Source organism: Mytilus galloprovincialis, chromosome 8 (assembly GCF_965363235.1).
Source record: "Mytilus galloprovincialis chromosome 8, xbMytGall1.hap1.1, whole genome shotgun sequence".
Lineage (NCBI taxonomy): Eukaryota > Metazoa > Mollusca > Bivalvia > Mytilida > Mytilidae > Mytilus > Mytilus galloprovincialis.
In genome coordinates this window covers 42,128,257-42,148,506 of record NC_134845.1, presented here as the reverse complement: position 1 = coordinate 42,148,506, position 20,250 = coordinate 42,128,257, and the positions used below count along the sequence as shown (strand labels likewise).

The window sequence follows — 20,250 nt, the reverse complement described above, 5'->3', positions numbered from 1 at the left end:
ATATTTTACCACTGTCTCTGTTCTATTTTTAGTCCTGGTGGCCATCTTGGTTTGTTAGCTGGGTCACTGGACACATTTTTTTAAACTAGACACCCCAATGATAGATTTTGGCCAAGTTTGGTTTAATTTGGCCCAGTAGTTTCAGTAGAAGATTTTTGTAAAAGTTAACGATTACGGACGCAAGTGATGGGAAAAGATCACTTAGCCAGGCGATCTAAAAATATGAAAACACCTTTATAGTTGTTTTTTATTCTCTAAAGATGGCTAAAATATCAAGAATCAATACATTCTGTTAAATGGAAGGCCCTTCAAGGGTTAGATTATAATTTTGTATCAATTTTCACTGATATTTCTGTCTTTTTTGCAGAGTTATCTCCCTTATCATTTTCTTCAAGGTTAGGGTGAAATTTATGCTAAGTTGGCTGGACTATTATGATGTACTGTTGCACCAGTCACATTCTGTTTGTATGTGCCCATCCCATGTCAAGAGCTTGTAATTCAGTAGTTGTCATTTGTTGCTGTGTTACATATTTCTTGTTTCATCATTTTTTGTGTACATTTATAGGCCGTAAGTTTGTTTTACATTTGATTTCTGGGCCTTTTAAAGCTGACTATGCAGTATGGATTTTTTTTTATTGTTGAAGGCTTAACAGTGACCTATTGCTGTTAATTTCTGCCAGTTGGTCTCTTGTGGAGTGTTGTCTTATTGGCAATCATACCACTTCTGCTGAGCTGGATTTCAATAACATAGTTCCTGTGACAAGTCCACATTTCTCCATAATGGTACAAATTATTCACACTTCATTCAAATTTGCAAGTCTCTTGTTTGATAAAGGCCTTATCAAACCCACTAAGAACTTCTACCTATTATAGTTTTGAAGACAATAGGCAATAGTTTGTTAAAACAGTTGTTTATAGGCAATCACTCCTAATAAAAGTTAATAAACGTTTTCAGTAAAATTGCCTTGGTGCCAGGTTTGGTTAAAAAAAAGAATTAAGCAAGTTAAAATATGTTTTATTATAAAATCTATTTAAACATGACATTCATTGACATTTCATGATTAAAACAAAAATGGTGATGAAAAATACAGCACTTTCAGTCATTCCCTTTACATTGCTCCATAGCAAAAAGAAAATATTGTAGCTGTTAACCTGCAAGTCTGTGAAGCTGATGAAACTTAAAATGTTTTACACAGTTAAATTTTAAATTCATCATGAAAATGTATAAATAATTATAATATCATAAAAACTACTTAAATTTTGTTCTAAAGTAAGATGACAGGATTGTTTCCCCTCAGATGGGATGAATAAAATAATGATTTTATGTACAATGATAAATATACAATCATCTAAGATGAACAATATATACAAATGATCAACTATACATAACAGAAATTGTACATTTCTTGATCCAGGATACCCCCCAATTGTTCATGATACAGAATCTTTGTGTTTATTCATCATCTTCTTCGTCGTCTTCCTCATCTTCTTCATCATCATCATCCTCTTCTTCACTCTCTGGCTTGGCTTTCTTTGCTGGGGGTCCTGCAGGTTTCTTTGCTGGAGATCCACCACCACCTCCCCTGTATTTTGCCATTGCCTGTGGGGAGAAGAATCAGATCAATTAAAGTATCCACATGGAAAAATGATGAGTAAAAAGAATTCAGAAGAAATTTTACCACTGAATGTAGTCCTTCGCAAGACATGGAAATGACCTTATCATTAAAATGTCATTATGTTTAATGGTTGTTCCTATGTTGCTGTTGTAACAAGTTCATATTTTTTTTAGAGAGATACAAAAAATGGAAAATTCATCTAGTAGGAGTTAGCATAAATTTCAAATCTTTAACTGTAAATTCCTGCATGTATTCATTATTGGAATTTTTGAAAAAAGGTCAAAAATGATATTAATTATTGCAATTCCAGTAAATGCTGTATATAAAAGAGAGGCGAAAGATACCAAAGGTTCATTCAAATTCATAAGTTGAAAAATAAACTGACAACGCCTTGGTTAAAAAAGAAAAAGAGACAAATAAGAGTAGACTAAACTTAACATAGAAAACTAAAGACTGAGCAACAAGAATCCCACCAAAAACAGGGGGTGATTTCAGGTGCTCTGCAAGGGTAAGCAAATCCTGCTTACATAATGAAATGATGCTTTCAGAATTCAAAATAGGAGTTATTTGTTTTTGCAATACCGTATTCTGTAAATTTTTCACGACAATAAAAACATTCAGAATTTACAGTACATTTCTTACAAGTTGTATGGATAGCGAGTACAAGAAAAGTTATACCCTCCAAATTTCCTACCACTCCCTTCCTCACAAATAACTTTTTCCAGAATAGCCCTCCTTATTGAAGATTGAAATGCATGCACTGCCATAAAATTCATTAATGTATTGAAAGAAATTGCAAAGCAGAAAGTAACCAAGCTGGCTTTTAAAAAATAGTCTAAAGTTGTGTGGTGCTGAACCTACCTGTTCATATCTGATTTTATCTGCAGCTGCCTGTTTTTCATATTTTGATCTATCTGTTTGTTTCTCCCATCGTTTTCCCATCTCCTTGGCTACTAGCGCTACCGACCAATCACCATGATCTTTCCTTACTTTTGGTCTTTCTTCGTTACAGAAGAAAAAGAATGCAGAACTGTAAGAAAATAAATAGTTATTTTATGTACTTACTGCCATTGGATTGATCTTATATCAAGCTAAAGAAAAATTATTTATCTTGGGATTCTTTTCATCTTATGTCAGCTCAGCCACAAAATCAATAGATTTACCCATGTTCAATGATCTTCAATGCAATAAGCCAAAATATGAAGAACATTTTTTACCTAGACACCTAGTCACACAAGGGTCTACAAAATCAGACATTACTGACAATTCAAGCTGCTCTAGAAAAACTTATAATCCACAAGACTTCATTTGTGCCAGTATAATGCAGTATTAATGGAAAGGAGGTTAAAGAGAAATTATATGTTGATATTGATATGTACCAAAATAAACAACAATGAACAACAAAGCATGATATGAAATTAATATATTGCAATACCCACATTGAATTGTGAAAATGTCTTACTTCAACAATCATTTATGTACTTTAAATGATTACAAATTAAGAATCTAATAATCCTTTTAGTCCCTGGCTACCACTTTAATCCTGTTGTAAATTTTTAACCCGGACAAGTAATTCAAATATTTAGACGGAAGATGCTTTAGAAATTAGCCAATATTGCCACACTACATATGCATTTATCTTACAGGGATCTCTTTGGTGCATTGGGATCTTTATCTCTCTTCTTTCTTCCAACCTTCTCCCCTGGTCCTGGCTCGTAATTTTGCATTTCTCCCTCATATCTAGCTTTGTCTTTCTCTGCCATATCTTCATATTTCCTCTTTTCCTTTGCACTGATTTCCTACAAAACAAAACCAGGATTCTTACGAACAAAATAATATTCATCTATTGTAACAAATGAAATCATTACTTCTATCAAATTGCAAGTCTAAGCAAGTTCACAGTTTGAAATCAGAATGTTTTGATTCTGATTTATTGAACCACTAGTAGTGGACTCTGACTGTTAAATCTCTAAAGGTATTGTTTACCCAGTTGGAAATTGTACATGATTACTTGGTAGTACATTTTTAAAACTTTGGCTGATCTCTTTTGCTTAAATAAAATGCCTAAAATCTGATCCTGTATCCCGCTTATCATTGAAATAATATTGCTTGTAATTCTATGTTTCCTGCCCGACTTTATTTCCATTTCCATGCACAATAATTTGACTTTCACTAGTCACACTTACAAAAAAATCAGCCAATACCACGTCAGGCTTAGACCCCAATGAGACCTACTACCCATATCTCCCACAAAATGTTGGTATATTATGGTCAACTGGACATGGTGGCCAACAATCCTACCATGAATGAGAGCTTTCTGTCAAACGGTCTCTGAGTAATGATGTGCTTGGGACAGACATAAGACCATTACTATATATTTCGCAGCGCAACAGACAACTAGGTAGAATTATATAATTAAGGGCGAGGATCTAAACCATATTTTTTCAATATATCTTACAATTTATTATAGAATGAGTAGGGCATGACTCAGAGAAATAATTAGATGCATTAAAAAAGTCTTGCCATGTCAAATAAGAATATGTGAGGTTTTAAGATGGACATATAAAGATAACAAGTACATAGTATTCTTCCATGGAAATCAACACATTGTCTTGAGGTGGTGCATCCATGCGCCAAATATCAAAAGCCTGTCAAAGAATGGAATGTTCCACACGAAAATGTAAACTAGAGGCTCTAAAGAGCCTGTGTCGCTCACTTTGGTAAATGTGAATATTAAACAAAGGACGCAGATAGATTCATGACAAAATTGTGTTTTGGTGGTGGTGATGTGTTTGTACATCTTACTTTACTGAACATTCTTGCTGCTTACAATAATCTCTATCTATAATGAACTTGGCCAAGTAGTTTTAGTGGAAAATGTTAGTAATGTATATTTTTAAAAATTGACTATAAAGGACAATAACTCCTTAGGGGGTCAATTGACCATTTCAGTCATGTTGACTTATTTGTAAATCTTACTTTTCTGAACATTATTGCTGTTTACAGGTTATCTCTATCTATAATAGTATTCAAGATAATAACCAAGAACAGCAAAATTTCCTTAAAATTACCAATTCAGGGGCAGCAACTTAACAACCAGTTGTCCAATTTATCTGAAAATTTTAGAGCAGATAGATCTGTACTTGATAAACAATTTTTCCCACTGTCAGATTTGCTCTAATTGCTTTGGTTTTTGAGTTATAAGCCAAAAACTGCATTTTACCCCTATGTTCTATTTTTAGCCATGACTGCCATCTTGGTTGGTTGGCTGGGTCACCGTACACAATTTTTAAACTAGATACCCTAATTATGATTGTGGTCATATTTGTTTAAATTTGGCCCAGTAGTTTCAGAGGAGAAGATTTTTGTAAAAGATAACTAAGATTTACGAAAAATGGTTAAAAATTGACTATGAAGGGCAATAACTCCTAGAGGGGTCAACTGACCATTTTGGACATGATGACTTATTTGTAAATCTTACTTTGCTGAACATTTTTTCTATTTACAGTTTATCTCTATGTATAATAATATTCAAAATAACCAAAAATAGCAAAAATTTCCTTAAAATTACCAATTCAGGGGCAGCAACCTAACAACATGTTGTCCGATTCATCTGAAAATTTCAGGGCAGTTAGATCTTGACCTGATAAACAATTTTACCACTGTCAGATTTGCTCTAAATGCTTTGGTTTTTGAGTTATAAGCCAAAAACTGCATTTTACCCCTATGTTCTATTTTTAGCCATGGTGGTCATCTTGGTTAGTTGGCCGGGTAACCGAACACATTTTTTTAAACTAGATACCCCAATGATGATTGTGACCAAGTTTGGTTAAATTTGGCCCAGTAGTTTCAGAGGAGAAGATTTTTGTAAAAGTTAACGACGACGACGGACACCAAGTGACAAGAAAAGCTTAAATTTGGCCCAGTAGTTTCAGAGGAGAAGATTTTTGTAAAAGTTAACGACGACGACGGACACCAGGTGAGCTAAAAAGTAAGGCGTATTGACCTCGAGGCAAGATAAAAATATGCTTCAAAGTCAATAATGAATTATAGGAAGCACCATAATGATTTATGTCAGCACCATGCATGCTAAATATCCAACAAAAAAAAATATGGACCGCCTGGACAAGGTTTTTAAAGAAAACCCAGAGTAAGAAACACTCCTTAAGTAGAAAGTTGTCCTTGGTCCAAGGGAAGATATAATCAAGGGACAGGCAAACCTTATAGTAAATTTCCCATAAAATAATGCAATCAAAAACCGTACCCTCCATTTTTCAGCACACTTTTTCGAGAATTCAGCAAACACAACTTTTTCTGTTGGATTTTTTTTCTTGTGTTCCTCTCTAAAACACTGCACAAAGAAGACATATGATGACATACGTCCACGTGGCTTTCCATCTTTCCTTCCCATCTTGATTTAATATTGATTTGAAATATTTCTGAAAATAAAATGATTTGTTTATATATGCAAACTTTTTTCAATCTTTCAAGAACCATAACTCCTGAACGGTAAAAGTCAAAATCGTCATTATTGAACTTGATCTCCATTTTGTCATCAGTAACAACATATTAAAATTTGGGAAACTTTGGTAGAACAGTTCATGCGTAAATGCACGGACACGACGAAAAACCATTTTTCAATCTTTCAAGAACCATAACTCCTGAACGGTAAAAGTCAAAATCGCCATTATTGAACTTGACCTTCATTTAGTTGTCAGTAACAACATATTAAAAATTTTAAAAGCTTTGGTTGAACGGTTCATGAGTTAATGCACGGACAACATTCGATTGCCGCCCGCCGTACATCCCCAAATCAATAACCGACATTTTTGTCACAAAAATCCGGTTAAAAATGCTTATTTGTGCCCCTAATTCCTAAACTGTTGGGACCACAACTCCCAAACTTCCTTTTGTGTTCATAAACCTTGTGTTTAAATTTCATTGATTTCTCTTTACTTATACTAAAGTTATTGTGCGAAAACCAAGAATAATGCTTATTATGGCCCTTTTTTGGCTCCTAATTCTCAACTGTTGGGACCAACACTCCCAACCTTCCTTTAGTGGTCATAAACCTTGTGTCAAAATTTCATAGATTTCTATTTACTTAAACTAAAATAAGTGCGAAAACCAAGAAAATCCTTATTTGGGCCCTTTTTGGCCCCTAATTCCCAAACTGTTGGGACCAAAACTTCCAAAATCAATCACAACCTTCCTTTTATGGCCATAAACCTTGTGTTTAAATTTCATAGATTTCTATTCACTTATACTAAAGTTATAATGTGAAAACCAAAAGTCTTGGGACGCCGACGCCAATGTGATACCAATATATGACCAACAAATTTTCAATTTTGTGGTTTTTTGTGGTCATATAAAAACAGCATAATTTCCTTGAAATTAGCATTTAAGGGGCAGCAACGTTACAATGGGTTTTCCAATCTATCTGAAAATTTCAGGGCAGATAGATCTTGACCTGATAAACAATTTAACCCCTTGTAAGATTTTCTTTGGTTTCAGATAAGCCAAAATGTATATTTTACCACTATATCTCTCTTCTATTTTTAATTGATATTCTGTTAAATGGAAGGCCCTTCAAGGGTTAAATTATAATTTTGTATTAATTTTCACTGATATTTCTGTCTTTTTTGCAGAGTTATCTCCCTTATCATTTTCTTCAAGGTTATGGTGAAATTTATGCTAAGTTGGCTGGACTATTATGATGTACTGTTACACCAGTCACATTCTGGATGTATGTGCCTATCCCATGTCAAGAGCCTGTAATTCAGTAGTTTTCATTTGTTGCTGTGTTACATATTTCTTGTTTCATCATTTTTTTGTGAACATTTATAAGGCCGTTAGTTTGTTTTACATTTGATTTCTGGACTTTTAAAGCAGACTATGCAGTATGGACTTTTTTTTTTATTGTTAAAGGCTTAACAGTGACCTATTTGCTGTTAATTTCTGCCAGTTGGTCTCTTGTGGAGTGTTGTCTTATTGGCAATCATATCACATCTGCTGAGCTGGATTTCAATAACATAGTTCCTGTGACAAGTCCACATTTCTCCATAATGGTACAAATTATTCACACTTCATTCAAATTTGCAAGTCTCTTGTTTGATAAAGGCCTTATCAAACCCACTAAGAACTTCTACCTATCATAGTTTTGAAGACAATAGGCAATAGTTTGTTAAAACAGTCGTTTAAAGGCAATCACTCCAAATAAAAGTTAATAAACGTTTTCAGTAAAATTGCCTTGGTGCCAGGTTTGGTTAAAAAAAAGAATTAAGCAAGTTAAAATATGTTTTATTATAAAATCTATTTAAACATGACATTCATTGACATTTCATGATTAAAACAAAAATGGTGATGAAAAATACAGCACTTTCAGTCATTCTCTTTACATTGCTCCATAGCAAAAAGAAAATATTGTAGCTGTTAGCCTGCAAGTCTGAAGCCGATGAAACTTAAAATGTTTCACAGTTAAATTTTAAATTCATCATGAAAATGTATAAATAATTATAATATCATAAAAACTACTTAAATTTTGTTCTAAAGTAAGATGACAGGATTGTTTCCCCTCAGATGGGATGAATAAAATAATGATTTTATGTACAATGATAAATATACACTCATCTAAGATGAACAATATATACAAATGATCAACTATACATAACAGAAATTGTACATTTCTTGATCCAGGATACCCCCCAATTGTTCATGATACAGAATCTTTGTGTTTATTCATCATCTTCTTCGTCGTCGTCGTCTTCCTCCTCTTCATCACTCTCTGCCATGGCTTTCGTTACTGGGGGTCTTGCAGGTTTCTTTGCTGGGGGTCCTGCAGGTTTCTTTGCTGGAGATCCACCACCACCTCCCCTGTATTTTGCCATTGCCTGTGGGGAGAAGAATCAGATCAATTAAAGTATCCACATGGAAAAATGATGAGTAACAAGAATTCAGAAGAAATTTTACCACTGAATGTAGTCCTTCACAAGACATGGAAATGACCTTATCATTAAAATGTCATTATGTTAAATGGTTGTTCCTATGTTGCTGTTGTAACAAGTTCATTTTTTTTTAGAGAGATACAAAAAATGGAAATTTCATCTAGTAGGAGTTAGCATAAATTTCAAATCTTAACTGTAAATTCCTGCATGTATTCATTATTGGAATTTTTGAAAAAAGGTCAAAAATGATATTAATTATTGCAATTCCAGTAAATGTTGTATATAAAAGAGAGGCGAAAGATACCAAAGGTACATTCAAATTCACAAGTCGAAAAATAAACTGACAACGCCTTGGTTAAAAAAGAAAAAGAGACAAATAAGAGTAGACAAAACTTAACATAGAAAAGTAAAGACTGAGCAACAAGAATCCCACCAAAAAAAGGGGGTGATTTCAGGTGCTCTGCAAGGGTAAGCAAATCCTGCTTTACATAATGAAATGATGCTTTCAGAATTCAAAATAGGAGTTATTTGTTTTTGCAATACCTTATTCTGTAAATTTTCACGACAATAAAAACATTCAGAATTTACAGTACATTTCTTACAAGTTGTATGGATAGCGAGTACAAGAAAAGTTATACCCTCCAAATTTCCTACCCATCCCTTCCTCACAAATCACTTTTTACCAGAATAGCCCTCCTTATTGAAGATTGAAATGCATGCACTGCCATAAAATTCATTAATGTATTGAAAGAAATTGCAGAGCAGAAAGTAACCAAGCTGGCTTTTAAAAAATAGTTTAAAATTGTGTGGCGCTGAACCAACCTGCTCATATCTGATTTTATCTGCAGCTGCCTGTTTTTCATATTTTGATCTATCTGTTTGTTTCTCCCATCGTTTTCCCATCTCCTTGGCTACCAGCGCTACCGACCAATCACCATGATCTTTCCTTACTTTTGGTCTTTCTTCATTACAGAAGAAAAAGAATGCAGAACTGTAAGAAAATAAATAGTTATTTTATGTATTTACTGCCATTGGATTGATCTTACATCAAGCTAAAGAAAAATTATTTTTCTTGGGATTGATTCATCTTATGTCAGCTCAGCCACAAAATCAATAGATTTACCCCTGTTCAATGCAATAAGCCAAAATATGAAGAACATTTTTGCCCTAGACACCTAGTCACACAAGTGTCTACAAAATCAGACATTACTGACAATTCAAGCTGCTCTAAAAAAAACTTATAATCCACAAGACTTCATTTGTGCCAGTATAATGCAGTATTAAGGGTAAGGAGGTTAAAGAGAAATTATATGTTGACATTGATATGTACCAAAATAAACAACAATGAACAACAAAGCATGACATGAAATTAATATATTACAATACCCACATTGAATTGTGAAAATGTCTTACTTCAACAATCATTTATGTACTTTAATGATTACAATTTAAGAATCTAAAAAGTAAAATCACAAAAATACTGAACTTAGAGGAAAATCAATTTGGAAAGTCCATAATCACATGCATTGGCAAATTCAAATAACAAAATGCATCAAAAACAAATGGACAAGAACTGTCATATTCCTGACTTGGTACAGGCATTTTCAAATAATCCTTTTAGTCCCTGGCTCCCACTTTTATCCTGTTGTCAATTCTTAACCCGGACAAGTAATTCAAATATTTAGACAGAAGATGATTCAGAAATTAGCCAATATTGCCACACTACATATGCATTTATCTTACAGGGATCTCTTTGGTGCATTGGGATCTTTATCTCTCTTCTTTCTTCCAACCTTCTCTCCTGGTCCTGGCTCGTAATCTTGCATTTCTCCTTCATATCTAGCTTTGTCTTTCTCTGCCATATCTTCATATTTCCTCTTTTCCTTTGCACTGATTTCCTACAAAACAAAACCAGAATTCTTACATACAAAAAAATATTCATCTATTGTAACAAATAAAAGCATTACTACTATCAAATTGCAAGTCCAAGCAAGTTCACAGTTAGAAATCAGAATGTTTTGATTTTGATTTATTGAACCACTAGTAGTGGACTCTGACTGTTAAATCTCTAAAGGTATTGTTTACCCAGTTGTAAATTGTACATGCTTACTTGGTAGTACATTTTTAAAACTTTGGCTGATCTCTTTTGCTTAAATAAATGCCTAAAATCTGATCCTGTATCCCGCTTATCATTGAAATAATATTGCTTGTAATTCCATGTTTCCTGCCCGACTTCATTTCCATTTCCATGCACAATAATTTGACTTTCACGAGTCACACTTACAAAAAAATAAGCCAATACCGCGTCAGGCTTAGACCCCAATGAGACCTACTACCCATATCTCCCACAAAATGTTGGTATATTATAGTCAACTGGACATGGTGGCCAACAATCCTACCATGAATGAGAGCTTTCTGTCAAACGGTCTCTGAGTAATGATGTGCTTGGGACAGACATAAGACCATTACTATATCTTTCGCAGCGCAACAGACAACTAGGTAGAATAATATGATTAAGGGCAAGGATCTAAACCATATTTTTTCAATATATCTTACAATTTATTATAGAATGAGTAGGGCATGACTTAGAGAAATAATTAGATGCATTAAAAAAGTCTTGCCATGTCAAATAAGAATATGTGAGGTTTTAAGATGGACATATAAAGATAACCAGTACATAGCATTCTTCCATGGAAATCAACACATTGTCTTGAGGTGGTGCATCCATGCGCCAAATATCAAAAGCCTGTCAAAGAATGGAATGTTCCACACGAAAAAGTAAAAAAGTAAGGCCTATTGACCTCGAGGCAAGATAAAAATATGCTTCAAAGTCAATAATGAATTATGGGAAGCACCATTATGATTTATGTCAGCACCATGCATGCTAAATATCATAAGCAAGTGTCAAAAAGAAAAAAAATATGGACTGCCTGGACAAGGTTTTTAAAGAAAACCCAGAGGAAGAAACACACCTTAAGTAGAAAGTTGTACTTGGTCCAAGGGAAGATATAATCAAGGGACAGACAAACCTTATAGTAAATTTCCCATAAAATAATGCAATTAAAAACCGTACCCTCCATTTTTCAGCACACTTTTTCGTGAATTCAGCAAACACAACCTTTTCTGTTGGATTTTTTTTCTTGTGTTCCTCTCTAAAACACTGCACAAAGAAGGCATATGATGACATACGTCCACGTGGCTTTCCATCTTTCCTTCCCATCTTGATTTAATATCGATTTGAAATATTTCTGAAAATAAAATGATTTGTTTATACACTGTACATGTATATGCAAGAGAAGGCAATTCTAATAGTGTAAAACATTTGAATACTCAAATTTAATATTGTAAGCACTCCCACTGTTTTGAATCATTATCTTCAATTTCCTCTGGATATTTTGTTTTTAGAAAAGATCACAACTTTTACACAACAGCACATTTCTGACACACAAGACTACATTCATTACCAAAATCTAAAATAAAAACAACAATGAGGCTGATGGTGCTTGGTTGGCTACCTTTATGTTATGGGTCATGATTTTATTTTTTAAATCATTAAAAAATCATTTCAGTTTAAAAGACACCAAAGACGGAAATTAATTATTTGCAGTTTATAAATATCCAACTTATTCATGTGCATCTTTTAATTCCAAGTCAAAGTTACAAACAATGGTTAAAGTCTATACAATTATTACAATATGACTCTTATTGTAATAGTTCCCTTCTACTTATGTACTTGTTTTTCTCTTTCTCTCGTCTCTATTTGAAGTACTGTCCTACTCTATATGTGTGTTCTATTTTGAAATAAATTTACAACCAATATTTATACTAAACATAGGCAATACTTAATTAATATGACAAGTTTGAAGCAATACTCCAATTAAGATGACATGTCATAACCTTTAGCTGTAGGTGATAGCATTGACATTAATTAATACAAAAGATAATTATTATTACTCATAACATTTCCAATCTTACATTTTCTTGTTACATTATTATTCATATTTCCAGTATGAATTATGGAGTTGTCTCTCATATTAATTACAGTAACTTAACAAATTAAAATAATAATGCATAAAAATGTCAATTTTTAATTGGTAAAACAATCCAAATTCTAAATAAAAATAGAACTCTAGATTGGCATGGAGACTTATCCTTTTATAACAAATTTGTTTATATCTAATGAGAAAAAAAAAAAAAGGAATCATTTGCATCAAAAGTAGACGGTGCACAATGCAATTATGACCAGTAGAAATAATCATGATATTCTTCAAAACAAAAAATAACAATCTATAATACCAATTAAACCTGTGGTTAAAATTTCTAAAATTTTCTGATTGTGATTTCTCAAATGCGTGGAAATGAATTTATACTGCTGTGACAAACTTTGCAGAGCCCAGGAATTAAGAATCGATCCTTAAAATAAACCTATTCTAAAAGGTTACCAATTCAACCCTGTACTTAGATCTTTGAATATTGTTTTTATTGGTATTAATATTGATTTTGTAAAATAAAATTAAACATAATATTATCCTTATATTCATATGCCTATTCATGGCACTAAAATCTGTTGAAACCTGTATCTTGGCATTGCACAAGGTCATGTTTTTCTGCGAGTTTATGATTTACACATAATCCATTGGAAGTTGGCTGTGTACTGCTTGATAATTTAGTCTTAGATGCATGATTTATTTATATTAGTTATTATTGGCTTCAAACTAGCTTTCAGTAGCTGGACATACTCTCAGATCTGTCTTTTTGTTGTCTTTTTGTTGTACTTGTTAACGTCCACTCGATATTTTTGGTAGATGTATTTCTATTAGTATTCATTTGAGAAGTTAAAGCTTTTTCAACTGATTTTTAATTGTTTGTTCTTATGTTGTACAGTTTCACATGTGTCTAGGGTTAGAGGAGGGTTGATGCCTACAAATTAGTGCTTCTCTTCCACTATCTTGTACATAAATAAGGCTGTTAATTTTTTCAATTTAGATAAATAACATCTGTTAGGGCATTTTAACTCCTATAAATTTATGCTGAACACCAAGTGATGACAAAAGATCATGATGGACTTAAGGGTCAGATGAGCTACAAAGAAGAAAATAGTAACATTTCTCATGTTTTATTATAAAATCTATTTAAACATGACATTCATTAACATTTCATAATTAAAATATAATGGTGATGAAAATTATTTAGCACTTTCATAGTGAAAAATGTATTGTAGCTGTTAGCTTGAAAGTCTGAGACAAATGAAACTTTAAATGTACATAGATAAATTTTTGAATTCAACGCTGAAGGCATAAATAATTAAATATAATGAAAGCTTCTAAATTTTTTTGTTAAATGAATTGACAGGATTGTTTCCCCTTGGAGGGGGTGATTAAAATAATGATTTTTATATACAATGATAAATATACAATTATCTAAGATGAACAATATATACAAATGATCAACTATACATAAACAGAAATTGTACATTTCTTGATCCAGGATACCCCCCCCCCCCCATTTGTTCATGATACAGAATCTCCTGTGTTTATTCATCATCATCTTCATCCTCCTCCTCCTCTTCTTCATCATCGTCATCTTCCTCCTCTTCACTTTCTGGCTTGGCTTTCTTTGCTGGGGGTCCTGCTGGTTTCTTTGCTGGAGATGCACCACCTCCTCTGTATATTATCATTGCCTGTGGAGAGAAGAATTGGTTAATATAAGTAATAATGATCCCCTTCTTCAAGTATTTGGCAAACAGGTAATTCTAAAGTAAAGGATGTAAAAATGCATCACTAGATATAAAGAAATGTGAAGAAAATATGTATTCATTGTCATGAAGTTAAAAATGTAAAAGTGTACAATAAGAAGTGGAACCCATTACAGTCAGGCTATCCACCATAACCCTGGTTTGTTTTTTTAAGAAGCTCTGATTTGTACCAGGTAAACAGGAAACTAATGAGCTTGGCTGCGAAAATGCCCCTCGCGATATCATGCTCACATGAAATTTCAAAATATTCAATTTAAACCTCCAGATATGAACTTGACAAAAATTTCATACATGCTCATTATATCTAAAATTATACAAGTATTTGGTAAATGGGTTGATAAGTAGTGATTATGATATGCCAATATGTAGGCAGATTACAAATTTCAGTAAGCTTTAATTTGTAGATCAATAGAAAAATGCTACTGAAATTTCATGGGACAGATGGAAAATTTCATTAACAGAAGAATTTACACTTGTACAATTACCATGGGCCGTATAAGAACAGGCCAGTAGAATCTATATAAAATTTCCCCAAAAAATCACTTTAGGTCCTCTGGCCACTTAATTTGATTGTAAAGACAAACAAGCCAGTAAAAAAGCTATATGGTTTATAACCTACCTGCTCATATCTGATTTTATCTGCAGCTGCCTGTTTTTCATATTTTGATCTATCTGTTACTTTCTCCCATCGTTTTCCCATCTCCTTGGCAACCTGTGCTACCGACCAATCACCATGATCTTTCCTTACACTTGGTCTTTCTTCGTTGCAGAAGAAAAAGAATGCAGAACTGCAAGAAAATTAGAAGTCATTGTAAGTATTTATGTTGCAATGAAATGTAATTATACATCAAATACTAGTAATGATCTATTGAACTCCTGATTTTGATTAAAAACAACTTTTTCCTAACAATTTATAAACCTCCCCATTTCATAACTAGATAAATCATAAAGCAACTATAGAATAATTCAAAGGATCAGAAAACTGAAATTAAAGTAGAACAGATGAGTAAAGTACCCAAATACAAGATTTTTTTTCACTGTTCAACAACTGAGTAAATAAGCAGTTAAAATAGCAAGGATCATAGAAAAGCAAGATGAAATATTAAGTTCATTCAACATTAAATATTTCAATTATCCCCAAACAGCACATGTCATCTCTGTGAAAAGGATGGCCAAAAATAGTTATTGTGTACCAATGGATGTGATTACAATGAAACCCCTACTCCTGGGTGGAGATATAATAAATATTACAGATATAAGACTTACAGGGATCTCTTTGGTGCATTAGGATCTTTTTCTCTCTTCTTTCTTCCGACCTTCTCCCCTGGTCCTGGTACATAATTCTTCATTTCTGCCTCATATCTAGATTTGTCTTTCTCTGCCATATCTTCAAATCTTTTCTTTTCCTTGCCACTCATTTCCTAAAATAAAAAAAACACCAGAATTAAAAAATCTTGCATAAAAAAATTATAATACAGAAATTATTTATGTACAGAAAAAAAAAGGAGATTCATTTTATAAAATGAAAAGAAAGAAAGAAAGGTCATATATTATAAATTGAACAAGATTACATAATTGTTGTCAAAATGTTTCAAGTATTTCACTTTTCCAAGTTAATTAAATAGTGCTTTACCTTCCATTTTTCTGCACACTTTTTGGTGAATTCAGCAAACACCACCTTTTCTGTTGGGTGCTTTTTCTTGTGTTCCTCTCTACAAGTCTGCACAAAGAAGGCATATGATGACATACGTCCACGTGGCTTTCCATCTTTTTTCCCCATCTTGATTGAATATTAAATTGAAATATTTCTGAAATAAAATGATTAAACTCTTTACAAGAAAAAAAACATTTGAATATAAACATTGTAGGCTATTAATTAGCACTCAAGACTTTAGCTGGTACTGGTCTGAACCATTGCGTTTCAATTTCTACTGGACATTTTGTTAGAAAAAGGAGCAAATTTGTTAGCCATAACTGCAAGATCATTATCAGACACTGAATGAAAAGTCATTATTTTCTAATGTTAAAGAAGTTTTTATGATCAAAATGAATGAATCATAGATGCTGTACAACTAAGATGTTTTAATGTACATCGGTCTACCTTTTAAGAAAAAAACTAATGGGCTAAACAAAAAAATCTATTATTTGCATCAAAAAGTAAACAAAAGTTTATATGGTGCACCATTCAGTGAGTTAATATATTGCTTTTGGAAAACTTGAATATAAAGTCAGGTAACTGTCCTGGTTGTTTAATTCATTTGTACAAGACATTGTTGAATTTAATATGCACCATATCTTATAAAAGCTGTGACTGCTCAGTGAAAATAAAACCAGTTGGGCACGACCCATCAAATGGAGAATATTTATCAAGTAACTTTTGAATGATTCATACTTTAAATTGCACAAACACATTTTATCAGTTCTATGCTGTTGCCCTGATTAGAGCAGTACATTAATTCATTCCAAACCGTAAGAACAAAGCATAGTATAATTGCATGGTGAAGGGGAGATAATTCCTACTCAAATGCGATACTGCTTTGTAAAGAAAGTTATTTTTAAGCTCAAGTAAACAGCTGGTTAAAAGTTTAGCATTACTTTAATATTTTATCCCATATTTAATAAAGCTAGCAACATACAGCATCTTATATTATAGATTTCATTTCTTGTTGATAAAAAAACTAATTTCACATCAAAGGCAAAATCTTGAATTGGTATCAATACATGAAAAATGCAGCAGATTTCCAAATATTTGGTTCTTCATGGAAAAACAATAGGTAAAAATTTCAAGACCCCCTAAAAATATTTTGGTTAATATTTCCACTATCAATTTTTGCTAATTTTTCTATATTATTTGGCTGGTCCATGTCACTTGTCAATTGAAATCCCAAGAATGTCAGAATTTAACTCAATGAGTACTGGATAATCACTAATTTACAAAAGTCTTAATAACATTATATGGATTGCCCGTGACTCAAATTGACAGCCAGTGGCAAAGTGAAAAACAAAAGTTATGTTCAATAGTTTATTAAAACATGTCCGTTTCACTGCCTTCATTCGGTATGTCGAGAAAAATGATCATGAAATAATGGGTGCTCAAGTATTGCAATTGAATGTGAAAGATCTGGCAACTTATTCTGTGAAAACATCTAAAATCTGTAATAAAACAATTCTTAATATTTGCAAGAGTAAAACCATAATATCTACAACACCTCCCCCTTTTTTTTTTAAAAAGAATTCAACCTTTCTTTATTCAATTTATTACAGATCATTTCAGAGCTTTAATGAATTTTATCAACAGTAATTGTCTGTGATCTTTGGAAATAATCAAAAGCAATACTTGATTTTTCACAATCTAATATCAATTTCATGTTATTAAATATGCCAATTGTGGCAAAATTTTTGATTAAAATACTACAAAATAATTTTATGAGCCATTTAAAACAGTAATATTCATATAATGAAGAAAACATTTGCCATTTTTTTTATATCGAAATTGATGAGCAATATGGTTTAAACAGTGAGCTTTATAAGACTGGATTTTTTCTCATGAAATAATCAGTTTTCAGATTTTTATTTTTTACCGATTTTTATCCTTAAAAATAAAATTCAATAAAATTAGATTAAATACTGACCTTGCATGTGTCTCCTTGATAAGATTTCCTTCACATTCATATCACAATACTTGGTCACAGTTACTTATTTTTTTCGAAATTCACGATCATTTTTCTCGAAATACCGAATGATAGACGAGTTTTGATGGAACGTCATACATGATCATCAACTTCAAATCCATGCGCTGTTCATGTAGAAATGTCCAAGGTAACCGTGTTTATTTTTATTAATTAAGAGTGCCTTTACAGGTCTTTTGTATTATATCATACACTTAGTCGAACTTAAAAGGGAATTTCTAGGCAGGACTAATCAGGGAGTAAAAAATTGGATGTCTTTCATTGAAAAATGGCAGGATCTACAGTAGAAACACTCTGCCATAAATGATTCATTCAAATGTCCAAATGATTTTTTTAGCTGAATATTGTTGAGATTAAAAGGGCAAAACTTTGTGGAATAAAAGTAACATCTCAGTGAATTAGAATACTATTTATCTTAAGGAAAATGAATATGCTACATTTCAATCATAAAAAGTTTTCAAGAAAAAATATACCTAGTCCAAATAATTATGACGTCTTGAAAGGCTATTATATTTTTTTTCTTTGACGTCTTACTTCAAGAGATAAACAAGTTAGTGAATCCTTTAACCCTGACATCAGCTGTTCTTCTATTACCCTCTGTCCCGAAGTAAAGCGTCAAAGAAAAAAAAATATAATAGCCTTCCAAGACGTCATAATTATTTGGACTAAAATATACCCTGTTCAATGATGAAAGTCAGTGGAATTATATATCTCAAGATGATTTACAAACCGCACTTCTTGTTTGGAACTGAAGTTATTACGTTGAAGGATCATGCAATTTAAAACATTGAATTAATTTTTAAAAAATACATCGCAATTTAGTCAGTATTTTTGCATTGAAACTTCAGCTGTTGTTGTCCTTTTCATAAAAATTCACACTAACAACAAGTCTGATTTTAAAATCAATAAAAAGAAATAATATCAGGGGAGAATTATTAGTATCAAATTCCATTTTTGCCACTAAAGCATATAATCTGCTTGAATATGGAATAACAAATCACCCACAGATGTTCCTATGCATTCTCTATGAAAAAATTTCAAAATTCATAATTTATGTTTTTAAACCTGTTTCCATCTGTTTTGGAACAAAGAAAAGATTGAAATACAAACAAAGATTGATTTTAAACTTTCACTGTTAATATTAATTTAGTAAATATTTTTTTTTAAACATTATAAATTTTCCCCCATGTTATCCTATGCAAGATATTTTCCCTATGTTGTTCAATGTAAAAATCAGACATGGCGCATATTTCTGCCGCCGACAAACTACGACCTCAAAAAGCACCTTCTCAAAGTCAAATTCCAATACTATGAATGAAAGTCCAGTTAAATTTAACCCTTCTTCGATGTTATTTCGCTAAATATCAATTACAATCGTTTCCAAGAAAGTTTAAGGTTTCCGTTTTCATTGCCCATAGAATCCTATGGTTATATAGTAACTCTATGTACAATGCAAATGCCTTGGTTTATCGTTGATGGCTGTGTACGGCTTTCTTCACAAAGGAACGACAAAATGAATCGTCGATTTCGACAACTTTTCAGTAACGCTGGTTGTTCAAATTTTACAGAAATGTAGCAAATGCCAATATTACAAAACGTCTTTACTTATTTTGACATGTTACCTTACCAGAAAAAAGATATCAGGGCGAGTAATCCAAATACTACAGCAATGGCATCCACAAGCATAAAGTAATGGCGGTTGCTTACAGTGTTAATCTTGCAAAATCAACACTTTTCAGAGGCAAAATGCATCCTCCACCGATAACGCAAGTTATACCAAATTAATGAAAATGAAAGATAAATCTTTTTACTTTTGCATTATAATTATTAAAATATTTTTTTCACATTTGAAATAATTTAAAATTGATCAGACTTACCTATACCCAAGCTGGAAATGCCGCAATGATAACCCACGCTACAGTATGCAGGCTACATAGACAAAGCTATGGGGCGAATCGTGAACGTTGATTGGATGATTTGTCGATTGAATGGATTTATTGACCAATCAATGATTTAGCAGGTGCGTGACGTTTATGTAAATTGATAAGTCAAAGGAGATTTTGACATGTGACTTACGTTTGAAAATCACATTGGTTGTAAACAAATAGAGATCATTGTGACTGCAACACTTGACTGAATTTAATGATATGCATCTGATTGTAATTTTTCAAGAAACAAACATTATTTTTTTTTATGATCTTTAAAAATTATGCTTTGGCAAATCTAAACAAAATTTCACGAAAACA

General features: G+C 32.3%; 2 protein-coding genes and 1 pseudogene across 3 annotated transcripts; all 3 read right to left on the bottom strand.

Moving 5' to 3' along the window:
* Window positions 1–999: 999 nt before the first annotated feature.
* On the bottom strand, window positions 1,000–5,984 carry LOC143043032 (high mobility group protein DSP1-like; annotated as a pseudogene).
* Window positions 5,985–7,900: 1,916 nt separating this feature from the next.
* On the bottom strand, window positions 7,901–19,781 carry LOC143041965 (high mobility group protein B2-like). Of its 2 annotated transcripts, none has more exons than XM_076214146.1 (5): window positions 19,632–19,781; window positions 11,634–11,808; window positions 10,304–10,458; window positions 9,383–9,551; window positions 7,901–8,506 (listed from the first exon to the last, which is right to left on the bottom strand). In XM_076214146.1, exons 2-5 carry the CDS (start codon window positions 11,778–11,780, stop codon window positions 8,351–8,353), a joined length of 627 nt encoding a protein of 208 aa, XP_076070261.1. In that variant the 5' UTR covers window positions 11,781–11,808; window positions 19,632–19,781; the 3' UTR covers window positions 7,901–8,350. The 2 variants fall into 2 exon arrangements, with proteins under 2 accessions (XP_076070261.1, XP_076070262.1); XM_076214147.1 differs by lacking the exon at window positions 19,632–19,781 and adding an exon at window positions 12,294–12,380.
* Window positions 13,661–20,002, bottom strand: LOC143041966 (high mobility group protein DSP1-like). The gene is made up of 5 exons (XM_076214148.1): window positions 19,882–20,002; window positions 15,949–16,123; window positions 15,582–15,736; window positions 14,935–15,103; window positions 13,661–14,240 (listed from the first exon to the last, which is right to left on the bottom strand). The coding sequence occupies exons 2-5, from the start codon at window positions 16,093–16,095 to the stop codon at window positions 14,094–14,096; spliced, it is 618 nt and encodes a 205-aa protein (XP_076070263.1). The 5' UTR covers window positions 16,096–16,123; window positions 19,882–20,002; the 3' UTR covers window positions 13,661–14,093.
* Between the last annotated feature and the right edge of the window lie 248 nt (window positions 20,003–20,250).

Coding starts and splice junctions, on each gene's coding strand:
- LOC143041966 (XM_076214148.1), bottom strand. CDS start 16,095: ATGGGGAAAAAAGATGGAAAGCCACGTGGACGTATGTCATCATATGCC. Junction 15,104..15,581: donor AATGCACCAAAGAGATCCCT/GTAAGTCTTATA, acceptor ATTTTCTTGCAG/TTCTGCATTCTTTTTCTTCT. Junction 14,241..14,934: donor ATAAAATCAGATATGAGCAG/GTAGGTTATAAA, acceptor TTCTCTCCACAG/GCAATGATAATATACAGAGG.
- LOC143041965 (XM_076214146.1), bottom strand. CDS start 11,780: ATGGGAAGGAAAGATGGAAAGCCACGTGGACGTATGTCATCATATGCC. Junction 10,459..11,633: donor AGTGTGCTGAAAAATGGAGG/GTACGGTTTTTA, acceptor TTTGTTTTGTAG/GAAATCAGTGCAAAGGAAAA. Junction 8,507..9,382: donor ATAAAATCAGATATGAGCAG/GTTGGTTCAGCG, acceptor TTCTCCCCACAG/GCAATGGCAAAATACAGGGG.